The sequence below is a fragment of the Cydia splendana genome, chromosome 4 (genome assembly GCF_910591565.1).
Source record: "Cydia splendana chromosome 4, ilCydSple1.2, whole genome shotgun sequence".
NCBI lineage: Eukaryota > Metazoa > Arthropoda > Insecta > Lepidoptera > Tortricidae > Cydia > Cydia splendana.
Genome location: NC_085963.1, coordinates 17,533,560 through 17,546,615, shown reverse-complemented (window position 1 = coordinate 17,546,615; position 13,056 = coordinate 17,533,560). Strand labels below are relative to the sequence as shown.

The following is a 13,056-nucleotide window of genomic DNA, read 5'->3' as shown; positions in this document are numbered from 1 at the left end:
CATAATTAAAAGAGAAAGTTGGTAAGAAAACTTAAGTAGGTACCTGCTGCAACTTGTTTAGGGACTTTCGTTTTGTTCATCGTGATTTTATTTTACTATTAGTATGATTCTACGCGATCAGTGCATTTTTCTTGTAAGTCGGTACTTTACTGAATGTAATATTTGTACTTACATACAAAACTGGTCAGTTATACATTTTATTGTTACTATTCAAAATAATTGAAAGGTACCTACTTATCATAAAAGGAAAGGAACTGAACATAACGTCAATTCTTTTGTTCAGTTCCTTTTCTTTTTATGATAAGTAACTTTTATTTATAATAATTATGACTTCATAAACATAATATGTAATACGTAAAGCAAAGCTCTAGCCTCAAACCTGCATCTAAAGTAAGGTTGCATAATAGCTTTATGCATGCCAATACTGCACCGTGCATACTCCCTCGTGATAAAGTTGCTTGCACTTGAGCACGCCACCTCAAGTAACGTTGCAGGTAAGTACTTTTAACTTTGATTTAATAATGCCTTTGAGTGCTCTTGTAAGGCTAGTTAAAATCTCGAACACGTGGCAAAAGCACGTATCAAAAGATCTAAAGGTCTATACTTAGATAGGTATAATAATTGATGTTACCGAAGATTGTAACATCATACAATTTATAAGCTTGGAAGTACAAAATATGTAGTGACATCTCATAGGTAATAAAATAACATCAAGGGACTGTCTCGAACTAAACTAAAACTTTAATATAAAGGGTCTTACTAAGGCTGGTACCCTTCTGTCTAGTGGAAAGTGATGTAGGGTTCTGGGTTTTGGCATGTGACAAAAATGTCAATCAAAGGTTCCCTGAATTTACATAAATATAACGATTAATAAAAACACTTATTATTTCTAAACTTGTATAGCGTTTGCGATGGCGATGAATTTAAGCGAGATATAATAAAAAACAGTAAAAAAGAGAGAGAGTCAGCAGAAAATGCGACCCATAGAAAAAAAGCAATATTATTCGGGTAATGGTACTACGTCTGACTGTAGTAGTTAAAGTGAAGCTGCTGTGTTCTCTAAACTACAAAATAAAATATCTAGCAGAAAAGAATACGGTTGATAACAATTCGAAACGGACATTTTAGAAAACCACCGGCACTCATCAAAGGCTCGCTAAACAATAAAATATATGTTGTTGTCTTAAAAAATGTCCGCGCGTAAAATCTTAAGACAATACAATGGAGGTTTGAAGCACATCGAATTAGAGACGAGACGGCTACAAAACGCTTTGTTAACAGATTTGTAAAGGAATCCGATTATGCGTTTGCAGCCTATGTTTTTATAATTAACCAAGGGACGACGTTTTTACGGAACTATAACGAGACGTTTATAAATTAGTCTTGTAAATTGTAGAGTTCAGGATCATCGTGACTCACGTTGTTGTATTCGACACGACACGAGCGCAAGCCGGAGTTCTGGCACCAAATCCTCCACACATTAGTTTATTAAGGACGCAATTAAAATGTTTTTACACTGCCGAAGAAGGGTTATGTATTCCGAGCCTGTGTATGTTTGTATATATGTATCTCTAATTCTTTGGCACGACCTACAGCCTGGCTCACGTAGCCATTAGAGTGGTGATGTGGGAGTGACAACAAGCTATAATAAAATGACTTGCGAAGCCTAACCGGTATTTTTACTTTCTTTAATTCGACTTGTTATTATTCTTTCTGAATAATGAAACACACAGATATGTACTTTAATACTTGAACAACGAGGATAGTTTTTCCCATGGAAATCATTCCCTAACGGTTAAAATAATATGTATATGGTTGACTTTCCGGCGAGCGGTCGACGTCGTGCTAGTAACTGGCGTAACATATTTGGGTAGGTATAATGGTAATAATATACAAGTTATTCTCGTTTATCAGTATAGGATATAATATGTTCAAATCTAGCCGTTTACTTACCTTAAATGAGTGTAGTTATGTTAAGTAGGACATTACAAGAGCCCACGTAACGAAAGCGCATAAGAACAATGACTCACGGACGGCGGATGCCGGTTCATTTATCAGCTGCATCAGGTGTTACGCGCTATGGGCAGGGTTATTCTCCTTGTTTACAAACATATCGCCTCGGGTAACCAGCGTAATTGAGAGTTCAAGACACAACGTTACAACTAAACCTAGCTATCAGAAAAACCGGCCAAGTGCAAGTCGGACTCGCGCACGAAGGGTTCCGTACCATTACGCAAAAAACGGCATAAAAATCACGTTTATTGTATGGGAGCCCCACTTAAATATAGTTGTTATAGGGGCAACAGAAATACATCATCTGTGAAAATTTCAACTGTGTAGCTATTACGGATCATGAGTTACAGCCTGGTGACAGACAGACGAACGGACAGACGGACAGCGCAGGCTTAGTAATAGACGCTAAAAAGGTAAAAACTACGGAACTCTAAAAACGTATGCGCATCTTTTTTTATGTCGGCTTTGGCAGCGGGACCCGGCGCATTCACATGTGGTGACTCATCGTGGTTTTGACTTACAACATGCAAGGGTCACAGTAAAGTTGGAGGAAAGTATGATAGCAAGGTTATAAGTTACTAGTCATTTAACGAATCATAATTTTTAATCTTTAAAAAATGAAAATGCGTTAACTGATGGGGCCTCTGACGATATTAGACATTAGTTTTTAAAAGGGTTAACTTTTCGTGTCATTGCACATATAAAATGTTAAGTATTAATATTGTTCAATAAAATAAAATTCAACAAAAATACAAACAAAGCCTTTTGTTTACAATCGCATTAAAAATTATCAACTGCGATAATGTACTTTATCAAAACGCAGTACATATTTGATATTAATACTAAAACGATTTATTTGTCATAAATGAGCAAAATAACTTTTGTATAGAAAGTTCATCCAAATGTTTCGCATAAGCCGAACAGAGCCTCTTACAACGCAAATACAGGTAGGTATTTAAGTTACCCATTGTCTAATCTAGAAGTTAATCTTATTGCAGCCTAATATGTACTACATTCATCCACGTACACTTTAATCTCTTTATTGGTTTTTATCGAGCACTTAGCGAGTTCTGCTCCGACAAAGATAAAGTATCAATTTGCAAAGTTTGCTCCGTTTAGTAGTTGGCACGGAGCCAAATCTTTAAGTGCTAATGCTAACTTAGTTATACGATCGTCACTTAATTCCAATTGGTCGTCTGCAGTGATTGGTATGGCCTTCTGACCTAGCTGGAATTAAAACAACGCGTACATGCAGTCAATAATGAGTCACTCACATCTGTTAAATCTATCTGCAAACAGAATTTTTCACAAAAATTAGAAACAAAATGAGCCATATGCAGGGAAGTTACCTATTAAAATTACCTTTGCCTAGAGTCGAACCACGCTATTAAGTAAAAATGCCAATAGCAACGTCAAGTATGGAACTATGGAGCTTATAGGGATATGTATGCATTCTTACAGCCAAGCATAGTCTAATAAAACATGGTCTTCCATTCCCAGAGTGACACGGGGCTACGTCACAACAACATGGCCGCTATATATAGCGCTATCGCATATTATCATATAGCGCTGTCGCATGATGACGTAAGCGCGTGTCAGTTAGGTGACCTAGAAAAGACGGGAATGGAGTACCAGGCGGAGTATATTATTATACCATGCAGCCAAGTTTGTTAGTTAACATGGTCAGAGTCTAGCTAGTGACGTAAAATAATAAAAATCTTATTTTTATAATATGAATACGAATACTACGAATAGACATAATATACAACACCCTAAAAAAAAAAAACGGCATTTCAGGCATTTGGTTTGACTTTTCCACAAGCTAATTTAAAAAGAAAACAATTGCCAACACGGTCAAAGTTCCATAATTACCTTAACCATTTCCTAAGCAAGTGTGAAGTGTTTAAAGTAGATAATAGAACAATTAGGGACAATAACTATCTCCATAAAACGGCCCGTTCTGCGCTACGTCCTAAATTTATTCGTAGGAAGGCCCTTATTACGGAATGCTTAATTTTTAATAACCCCATCCGCACCCTTTGCTTTTGCCGCCTAATTGAGTAGGCGGGGACAGTACAAAGCAAGCGTAACGTTTGAGTACTTCATATAAATGTGGCATACCCTTAAACGGAATTAACAACTAGAAATAATATTCCTATAATGTACTTGTGTAGTTTAACTATGATGTAGAAAATGTTTCGTATTCCGTAGTTCCGTACCTGTATTCTGTATCAGTCTGAAGTGTAACAACAACCAATTACCGCGGATGACAGTCCCATTTCTATCGCTTGACTGTCCTAAGAATGTTTTATCCACAGACAAAACAGGGCTGATTTAGACGATGCGAGAACTCGCATGCGGGTTTCATACCATTGCGGGTTTTGATCGGTCGGTTGAACTGGACTGGACGTAACCAACAGTCCGCAATGTAACTAAAATCGCATGCGAGTTCGCGCGCCGTCTAAATCAGCCCGTCATCGTGGCAAATATAATAATGTCCCTACCTGACTAATATATTGTAAGTGAGCATAATGACGAATATTTAATGGACCAAATATACAGTCACAGTTCATCAACTCTCTTGTTGCTAAAATATTATTTAAACGAATAAGACTTTATCATTCCTTTGTAAAAAAAGTCTAACTACAGAATATGTACTTAATTTTTAATAACCCGTACTAATTGAGTAGGCGTGTCTGGGTAAAGCGTAACAATTGGGCACTTAATACCACCACATATGACATTTACCCTTAAACAGTAATTAACAACTAACAACCCTCCAAATGTTACTTGTAAAGAAAGGTCGGTTGATGTGTGCCAGTTGTTGGTTGTTCTAGTTTTCTAACGTATAAAAGCGGATATTTTAGAAAACTTGTGGTCTTCATGATCTTTTAGAGGTGAAGTCACACAGGCGCGTTTTCCGGGCGGGGCGTGAGCGTTTTATGTAAAAGCGGCGCGCCCCGCCCGCAGAACGCGCCTGTGTGCGGAGCCTTAAGTTAGCAGACAATGCAAAGGGGCCATTACCTACAAGTAAGTTATAACAATCGTTAGAGTGTGCCGGCCGTAAAGCATCTCAGCAGGAATTGTATATCTTTCTCAGATATCGAACTTGCACGATTGGGCTCTGCTTGTGTGTATAAATAGGTATTACGTATAATATTATGTATTGTGTTATTCGTGAAATAACTGAAGATACTTTGTGTTTAAAGGTAACTTTCATTAAGTCCGTCACAGACGGAGCGATAATATATCGGCAGATACTTACCGTAGGATACGGCATCTTGCGATATCATTTACGTATTATTGGACAGAGTCCACACACGAAGCTGTAATACCTTAAGATGTTATATTATATCGTCTCTCTCACAGTGTAGGTGCTAGACAGAGCGATATAAATTTTGGTATTGATGGCGTGTGTGGTGATTAGCGATACTCTAAGATATCTGTCGGTATCTACATGGTATCTACAGAGATATTATAGCTATCTGTGACGGGCTTTACAGGTCTATTCGGATTTCCAGATAATCACAAGAGCTTGAGACGATTTAGAGATCAACTAGATCTACATTAGATATCGACTAGATGTGACTTGGATATCTAAGTCATAAGGTCATAACTTGTCGAAATCGTTCAAGAGGACCTCCAGAATCGCGGAAACGTCAAATTTGACATAATATCTATCTTACAAATATCTTTTCATCACACTCGCTCAGTAAATGTGGAATTGCACGCAGGTTTAGCGGGAGTTATAGAAAAAGCGTTCTCCCTAGGGAGTTATGAAGTTTCTAGTGCCATAATTAACAGTTTTTTGTCTTTATACGTAATTTTTGTATCGCAAGTGTGATGAAAAACATTGTGTGTAATTCGGGGCGTAATAATATTGCAAACTCGAGTCTATAAATCGCTCCGGCAAGCCGTCGCGATTTAACTTACTCTCGTTTGCAATATTCAACTTACGCCCCATGTTGCACAATGTACTATTAAATTATCCGTATCGTAACTTGTTGAAGTCTAGTAGAAATCTAATTCATTTTCCGAATCGAGCCGTTAGACTCTTAAACCGAATATGATTAAACTTGAAGACGGCCAACAAAGCGCATATGAAATTATGATACACCTATTGTAAATAACTATAATAATTATAAAGAACATTCAAAGCCGTACAACATCTTGCTCTTGCCTTCAGCAAGCACCTCGCGTATAGCTCCTTTTGACATAAAACTTTCTTGTTTCTTACTTTCCGTTTCCCGCTCAATCTGGTCGAGTAAATACTAGATAGATGGAAGTACTAGATAGTTATAGATTGTATAGATACAGTTATTTTTGCACTGGGGGCGTGATGGCAAGGTCGGGCTCCCGTCGCCCACACTACGCAGCTGTAATCACATGTATGATCACGAAATCACAATCAATTATAGCTTCGTAATGGTCCTATCTACACATTGGTGAATTGGTGAATAGGTATAGAAAAATTGGCAAGGTAGGTGAATTAAAGCCGCGTGTGCAGTCGGGTACAGTCAGCAGCAGAAGTTGCTAAGCGGGCGAGGTGTTCAAAATTACCTTGACACGCTCTTATTCTATTAACAATAAAGTCGCGTCAAGATGATTTTGAACACTGTACTAATAGGTTACTTATTTGGGCACCTAACCTAGGAAATTTACAGTTATAAGCACACGCATCGCAGGGGACGCTGGGCGATGTAGTGAGCTGCAAAATTGCATGGACACATGTATTATGAATGAAACTCAATTATAAAATGGCCCTGCAATTTTGTAGCTGGGCGGTACACCTAACGCTAGTCAAACGATAACGTAGTAGGACTAGTAGGTTAAGAAGAAATACCTACCTTTGGTTGCCTTTAATAGTCAAAAGTCAAAACATCGGGTTTGGACTTTTGGTTAGTACTACCTACACAATTTTTGACGAGTGGGTCGATTGTCTCCAAATTGCCCCCAAACTAAGTCGGACGCCGGCTTTCTGATCGTAATGGTCACTTTCTGATTCCATAAGATAAAGTGACGACAAATAGGTAGGTACGTAGCGTATATTATACGTACCTGCTTAGGCCGTACTTAACTAACTTATCACTTGTAAAAGATTTCCGAGTAGTATGCAGTATGCAGTCCTTTAACACGATAGTTTTATCTCAGTACATATCTACTTCGGTAGTATTTTTTGTTAATAATACTTTAGGCATTCGTTAGAAGCTAGCAACCAAAAAAAGTCAAAATTATGGATGGACAAGCGATTATCTAGCTAGGCCTTATTAGACTTAACAGGACATACGTTTATATAATAGAAGCGCCAGAAGTGTTTTGCTCAAATAGGTACCTACCTACATTTATACCTGCGGTGGTCTGGCTACCTACCTGTTCACGATTTCGACAACAACTTAATCGGTACTGCAATAAAGTTCTAATTTACGCTTTTATGGTGCTCATTTCTCATATCCTACTTGCCCTTTCCTAATACTGGTGGTTGCCGTGAATGTATGATAAAAGACAAAAACAAAGTATGTATAGGATATATTGGAGATGCTCCTTGATTGGGTCCATTCCATTCAAAATTAAAATGTTTAATGCTTATATGTATGCCTATGAAGTTCCCATCAACCTTTTGTATGAAAATATGTTTGCATAATATTCTTACTTCAGTAAATATTTACTGACATCATTAACGGTAATGAAAGTATTGATGACTAGGTCATTATGTAGATAAACAGCGTTTTAAGCACTAAGTTAACAAAACATTTACATGTATTTAGGTATTTTAGGTACCTACATAAAATAATTATTATGTTGTGATTCAACTGATTCATAACATTGCTTACGTGAATAACGTGAATGACTAGGATATTTTATTTGTTTCGCAAAAACATTTAAAGTTCCTTCGACGTCCCTATTAAATGATCAAGGTAATTTATTAAGGAAAATCTAATCACAAAGCATTTCCTGTCAAGCCAGGCGCACCTTATCATGCCAGCTGTAGAATCTCGACTTTATTAGGGAACGGTTATTCAAACAAAAACACTGTTACCTCTTCCAATGCACCGATGGTCTGCCGACATTGCGGCATACGCGACACGAATGTGGAAGTCGTCGGCGAATTGTAATCCTCTCGAGTTTCCTCGATAAATTCACCAATGCCTATAAGACCCGGCATGGTGATCACTATCACAATTTACACACAAAATAATCCCAAACTTCACATTCAGTTCCGCTTAACGCATCACTTAATGCAGTTAACAAACAATTAAACGAAACCTTTAACCACCATTGTCGCCTTCAAAACACTTCTGCGCAAATAAAAACAATATCGAATTCAATCCATTAATTTAACGTACACCCGTCTACTACGCGATGAATGAACTCACTAACCGAATGAACGAAAATTGATAGAACGAGAAAGAGATTGTTTCGAATGAATGAATGTATTAAATTGATTTCTTGTCAGTCATTCGTTCAGTATTGCTAGAAGCAAAATAAAACCACAATAAAACCAATCTTTTTCTTCAAAATTATATCAAGACTTCTTGTCGGCTTACCAATGTAAGTAAATGGTATTTCACCTGAAAGGTAAATTTTTCAAAGAAACCATGATGAAATTCAATGGCCATTTTAATTGTTTTTGAGGTTTTATGTTATCTGTCATTGCAAATTGAATTTATAAATGGCAACATTATTGTATTAATTGCGTTTCGTTTTTAGTGAGTTAATTTATGTAGTACCTTATAATTAATGAACAGTCATTTAAAACACTAGTAGTCCATATGAATGAAAATGTTCACATCTAATACATAGTTCTTTATATAATATTACCATCTTTAGTAGTTTTTAGTACGTAATAATCGTATGACTTGTTCCTATAAGTAGTGATCGAAACGCTATTTGGTAAACCAATGATGACGGAACTGTCACGAGGTATGTACGAAGGGCTCAGAATTTTTATTTATCTTTAGGAAAATCTGTACAAATTTGCTTATCACGTTCCTTAAAAATTGGTCAAGTTCCATCCTCATAGTGTCCTGTGACTAATAATTAACTCATGATGCAATAGTTGTGTCGTTACATGAAATTACCAGGTCATCCATTTACCTTTTCTTTTTACTATAATAAATAATGTAGAATTACTTACTTAATGCCGAAATTTATCTTGGATTTACGTGATGACAGCAATCATTATAATATATATTTTGTAAATCTTCAAAAAACATCATAATGAACCTCAAACTAGGTCACTAGCATTGTCAAATGTTTGATGTCAAAATTATTTTGATTTCAGAAATTGGTGAAGTTTGGGCCAGATTATTTGATCATAGACCATTTTTAAATGGAGAAATAAAGTTTATGCTAAAGGAATTCGAGGTAGGCACAACAATTTTCAAAGTAGATGTGAAATTTAATTGTAAATAACAGAAGTCCTTTGGGTCTTACTTATTCAACTTTATTTTAGGAAAAACGTGGAGACCGTGAAGTAGAGAATTTGTTCTACATTCTTGAGAAGGTCACTGACATTAAAGATAGCCAGGTTGACAAGATAAAGAAAGGTAGTGAGGCGGCACTACCTGTACTCGGTGAGAAACTAAACCAGGCACTCCAGTTGTGTGAAGGAGTTGAGACTGATTATCTTGAAGTACAGAAGGTATAATATTGTCTTCGGTTACCGCAATAGTTACTCATGAAATAAAACTATTGAAACTGAATATATCTCGTATATTGAATACATACTACATCCCGACAGCGTTCCCATCCCTTTACAGCATTCATGGTCAACGGGTGACTGAGGAAAAACTGTACTGTGTGTGTGTGCTGTAAAGGGTTTGAAACGTTGGGATGTAGTATGTATTTAATATACGCGATATAATCCATTTCAATAGTTTTATTACAAAAGGTATGTTAGTTGAATATCAGTGTGGCATGCACTAGACACCTATACTGTCTGTCTATCCTGCCAGTTAGTCCTCATATAGGTATATTTGATGACAAATATATGTCTTACATTTTTAGTATAAAGATACAGGGTGATTCAGGAGACGTGAGCAGGACTAATACTGCGCATTTCATAGATTATAAGCAACACTTTCGTATCAGTATTAGTGAGGTTAACGTTAATTTTGTAGTTGTGTTGAAAAAAAAAGTTATTAATTTATTTACGACATGCGTGGTCACCCTAAAATTAGAATACTAAACTACCGATATTCTGTGTCAAATTGAATGTCCTTTTCATCGCGGTCTGGTTACTTTTGAAAACTCGTATCTCACTCAAGTTTGACAGTTTATTTTCTTCGTAATCAAAAATTAAAGAGGCTTTATGCTTATTAATTAGGTCTTGTAGGGTGACCATGATTGTAGAGGATTAAATTTGCCCTCACCAAAAAGTAAAAAAATAGGAAAAAATCTGGCTGTTTCACCTAAATACGACGGTGATCGATCAATTATCAGTTACTGAGTGTGCAGGATTAGTCCTGCTCACGTCTCATGAATCACCCTGTATAGTTGATGTTGACTGCATTAGGACAATATCGCTTTTGCTTATTATTGTTGTCCAGATATATTTAAAATTAGATGTTTGATTTCATTTTAATTTTCAGACTTGTGAACAAAAAAGAGCTGAAAATCGTGAAAAAAGGCAAAAGGAATGGGATCAGTTTGTTGATGATATGAACTTTAAGTGCCAAAGGATTGACAACACTTTTGAAGAAAAAGAGGAAGAGCTGAGAGATCTCTACGCAGACCTAAACCACAAGCTCAATATTACCAAATAATTACAATGGATCAAAAATCATCTCTCACAGATCCTAGCCTTAAAATTTACCCATCAGGAAAGCTGATTAAGTTCCTCCAAACAATAAAAAGCAATTATGAAATACCTGAAAACATTCTGAAATTCATTAAGTCACAACCTAATAAAGGAAAGGATAAAGTAAAACTGAAGAACATAGAACAAGCATATCACTTGTGCGAGTCTGATGTATCAAAATTAGAGAAAATTAAAGGAGAGGTTAAAAAATTAGACCTTAAAGTACCTGAGAAGAAGGTAATTGATGAAAATGACAAGAATGTTGGTAATGTACCCAAGAAAGTGCTCAAAGAAAATAGTAGTGGGGACAAAAAGAGACAATTAGAATCAGATTCAACAGAAATTGAGAAAGAGTCACAGGATAATGAAAAAGAAAGAGACGGTCCATTTCTGAAGACTTCAGATTTAGACTGGCTATATGTTTATCTTAACACTGTTAGAAGCACTGAAACAGACACCCCATATTTACATGAGCTTATGGAAGGAGTTCACATTGAAATGCCTGAGAACAGTGTTATTAAAAGGAACCCTGTGTTGGAACAGAGGTGTGTGAAACTGAGGGCTCAACAAGAAGCTAGAGATTACAGGAAAATGACAAAAGGTGTTGATAATGTAAGGATCAGGTTCCCTGACGATTCTATTGCTTTCCAATGTAAGTACTTAACTTTTTAATGAATAAAAGTTTCCCCATTTTTGATCAAGATTAAATCTAACTCTATGCCAACGTAATGAACACTTTTCCATACAAATGAATTTTATGATTTGTTACATCAATCTTATTGTTATACAAAGATTTCTGCTTATAAATCTGTATGTATAATAGCATTGAACATTTATTTATTATTTTACATGTAAAGATTTTAGCCTTCAATTCTATTTTTGATGTCACTAGTAACTAGACCTAGTTATTTTGAATTATTACTTATATTACTTATTTCACAATATGGGATAATGCTCAAATACATTCTGGAACTATTGAAAAAAGCTTACTAATGGTAATGATGATTCACAATCAAACCTAGGCCTATGAATCAGTTTACATTTTATTGATTAAGTACATATAATTGTAATATTTAAAAGTCTCTAAACTTTTTTTCCATGTTTTAGTAAAACAGATGAACAGGCAGCTGATTGCGATTGGCCAATTCATAATTTCAATATTTGCTGGATTCCTGTTCGGCTTCAGAGGAATAGAATGGATGGTCGGTAACCTTGACTTTGGATTCCGGCTGCTCCTTGGAGTAATGTGTGCTCTGGTGATCGCCCTTGCTGAAATATACTTCCTGGCCAAGAAGCTTAATGAAGAGCTAAATGTTCCTGAAACCACACAGATAGGAGGACCTCCTAAGTTTGTTGACGAAGAAAAGTATGGGAGCCAAAAGAAAGTTGTTATTAATAAGAGTGTTAATAGTAAGGAACATCAAGATTAGTATAATATTCCTATATTTACTGTATAGTTTCTTTATGTATTGCTGTTGTAAGTTATTATAATTAATAACTATTTAAAATATTGTTGATTTTGAATTTTCTTCAGCCATATCCCAAATTTTCATCCTGAGGGGTTCAGTAAGTATATATATTACTAGAACTATTCCATAAAGCGGGGGTTGGCAAACATTTCAAGAGAAGCCCAGTAGAAATACCTAATCAAATTTTAGGAGCCACAGAAGTTGAAAATTAGGTAAGTAATTCTACTTTTTTGGAGTGGTCTAAGTTCATGTGGCGAGCTGCAGTTCCCGATATAAAGAGCCGCACTTACCGCGCTAAAGTAGAGAAATAAATAGTGCGCCACAGAAATTTGATTAGTGTGCGCAGACGGCTATGGCTCTCACTGACATCCTTAAGGCGCTGGACTGGACCTGCTCGCTTCTAATATATATTATTCACAACCTGTGCAGTGGAGGCACCGCGGTATTAAGGAATACGCGCGAGTTTTATGCATCTTGCAACTTGTAAAAGTGAATACTAACAAATCAACTTGTAAGCCTGGCCGCGCACCCAGAATTTTCCGTACGGAATGACATGTGCATGCGAGACAGCGCTATGCATTTGTAGAGCGACGTCCCGTTCCCACCTGTCATTCCGTACGGAATCGGAATGAAAATTCCGTGCGTGTGCGGCAAGGGAGTAAGAAATAAGTATAGTTTGTCAGTAGAAAACGTCGGAAATGGCTTGATAGACTATTATAAATAGTATTTGTAAAGGAAATACGACCCTTTTTTCAAATTTGCCGCCTCTTTGTA

At 36.3% G+C, this 13,056-nt stretch overlaps 3 protein-coding genes across 5 annotated transcripts in view; 2 read left to right on the top strand and 1 right to left on the bottom strand.

Moving 5' to 3' along the window:
- Positions 1 to 8,389, bottom strand: part of LOC134790061 (arfGAP with SH3 domain, ANK repeat and PH domain-containing protein) — a 99,767-nt gene extending 91,378 nt beyond the window's left edge. For both annotated transcript variants that reach the window (XM_063760818.1, XM_063760819.1), the window contains exon 1: positions 8,051 to 8,389. In XM_063760818.1, the coding sequence (XP_063616888.1) occupies positions 8,051 to 8,176 (126 nt within the window). In that variant the 5' untranslated portion in view covers positions 8,177 to 8,389. The remainder of the gene's footprint in view (positions 1 to 8,050) is intronic.
- Positions 8,390 to 8,873: 484 nt separating this feature from the next.
- On the top strand, positions 8,874 to 10,778 carry LOC134790064 (biogenesis of lysosome-related organelles complex 1 subunit 5). 2 transcript variants are annotated; one of them, XM_063760821.1, is made up of 4 exons: positions 8,874 to 8,934; positions 9,296 to 9,378; positions 9,467 to 9,655; positions 10,605 to 10,778. In XM_063760821.1, the coding sequence occupies exons 1-4, from the start codon at positions 8,913 to 8,915 to the stop codon at positions 10,776 to 10,778; spliced, it is 468 nt and encodes a 155-aa protein (XP_063616891.1). In that variant the 5' UTR covers positions 8,874 to 8,912. The 2 variants fall into 2 exon arrangements, with proteins under 2 accessions (XP_063616891.1, XP_063616892.1); XM_063760822.1 differs by lacking the exon at positions 8,874 to 8,934 and adding an exon at positions 8,947 to 9,095.
- Positions 10,779 to 10,783: 5 nt separating this feature from the next.
- On the top strand, positions 10,784 to 12,323 carry LOC134790063 (uncharacterized). The gene is made up of 2 exons (XM_063760820.1): positions 10,784 to 11,465; positions 11,921 to 12,323. Exons 1-2 carry the CDS (start codon positions 10,784 to 10,786, stop codon positions 12,241 to 12,243), a joined length of 1,005 nt encoding a protein of 334 aa, XP_063616890.1. The 3' UTR covers positions 12,244 to 12,323.
- The last annotated feature ends 733 nt before the right edge of the window (positions 12,324 to 13,056 follow it).

Coding starts and splice junctions, on each gene's coding strand:
- LOC134790064 (XM_063760821.1), top strand. CDS start 8,913: ATGATGACGGAACTGTCACGAG. Junction 9,379..9,466: donor TTATGCTAAAGGAATTCGAG/GTAGGCACAACA, acceptor ACTTTATTTTAG/GAAAAACGTGGAGACCGTGA. Junction 9,656..10,604: donor ATTATCTTGAAGTACAGAAG/GTATAATATTGT, acceptor TTTAATTTTCAG/ACTTGTGAACAAAAAAGAGC.
- LOC134790063 (XM_063760820.1), top strand. CDS start 10,784: ATGGATCAAAAATCATCTCTCACAGATCCTAGCCTTAAAATTTACCCA. Junction 11,466..11,920: donor CGATTCTATTGCTTTCCAAT/GTAAGTACTTAA, acceptor TCCATGTTTTAG/TAAAACAGATGAACAGGCAG.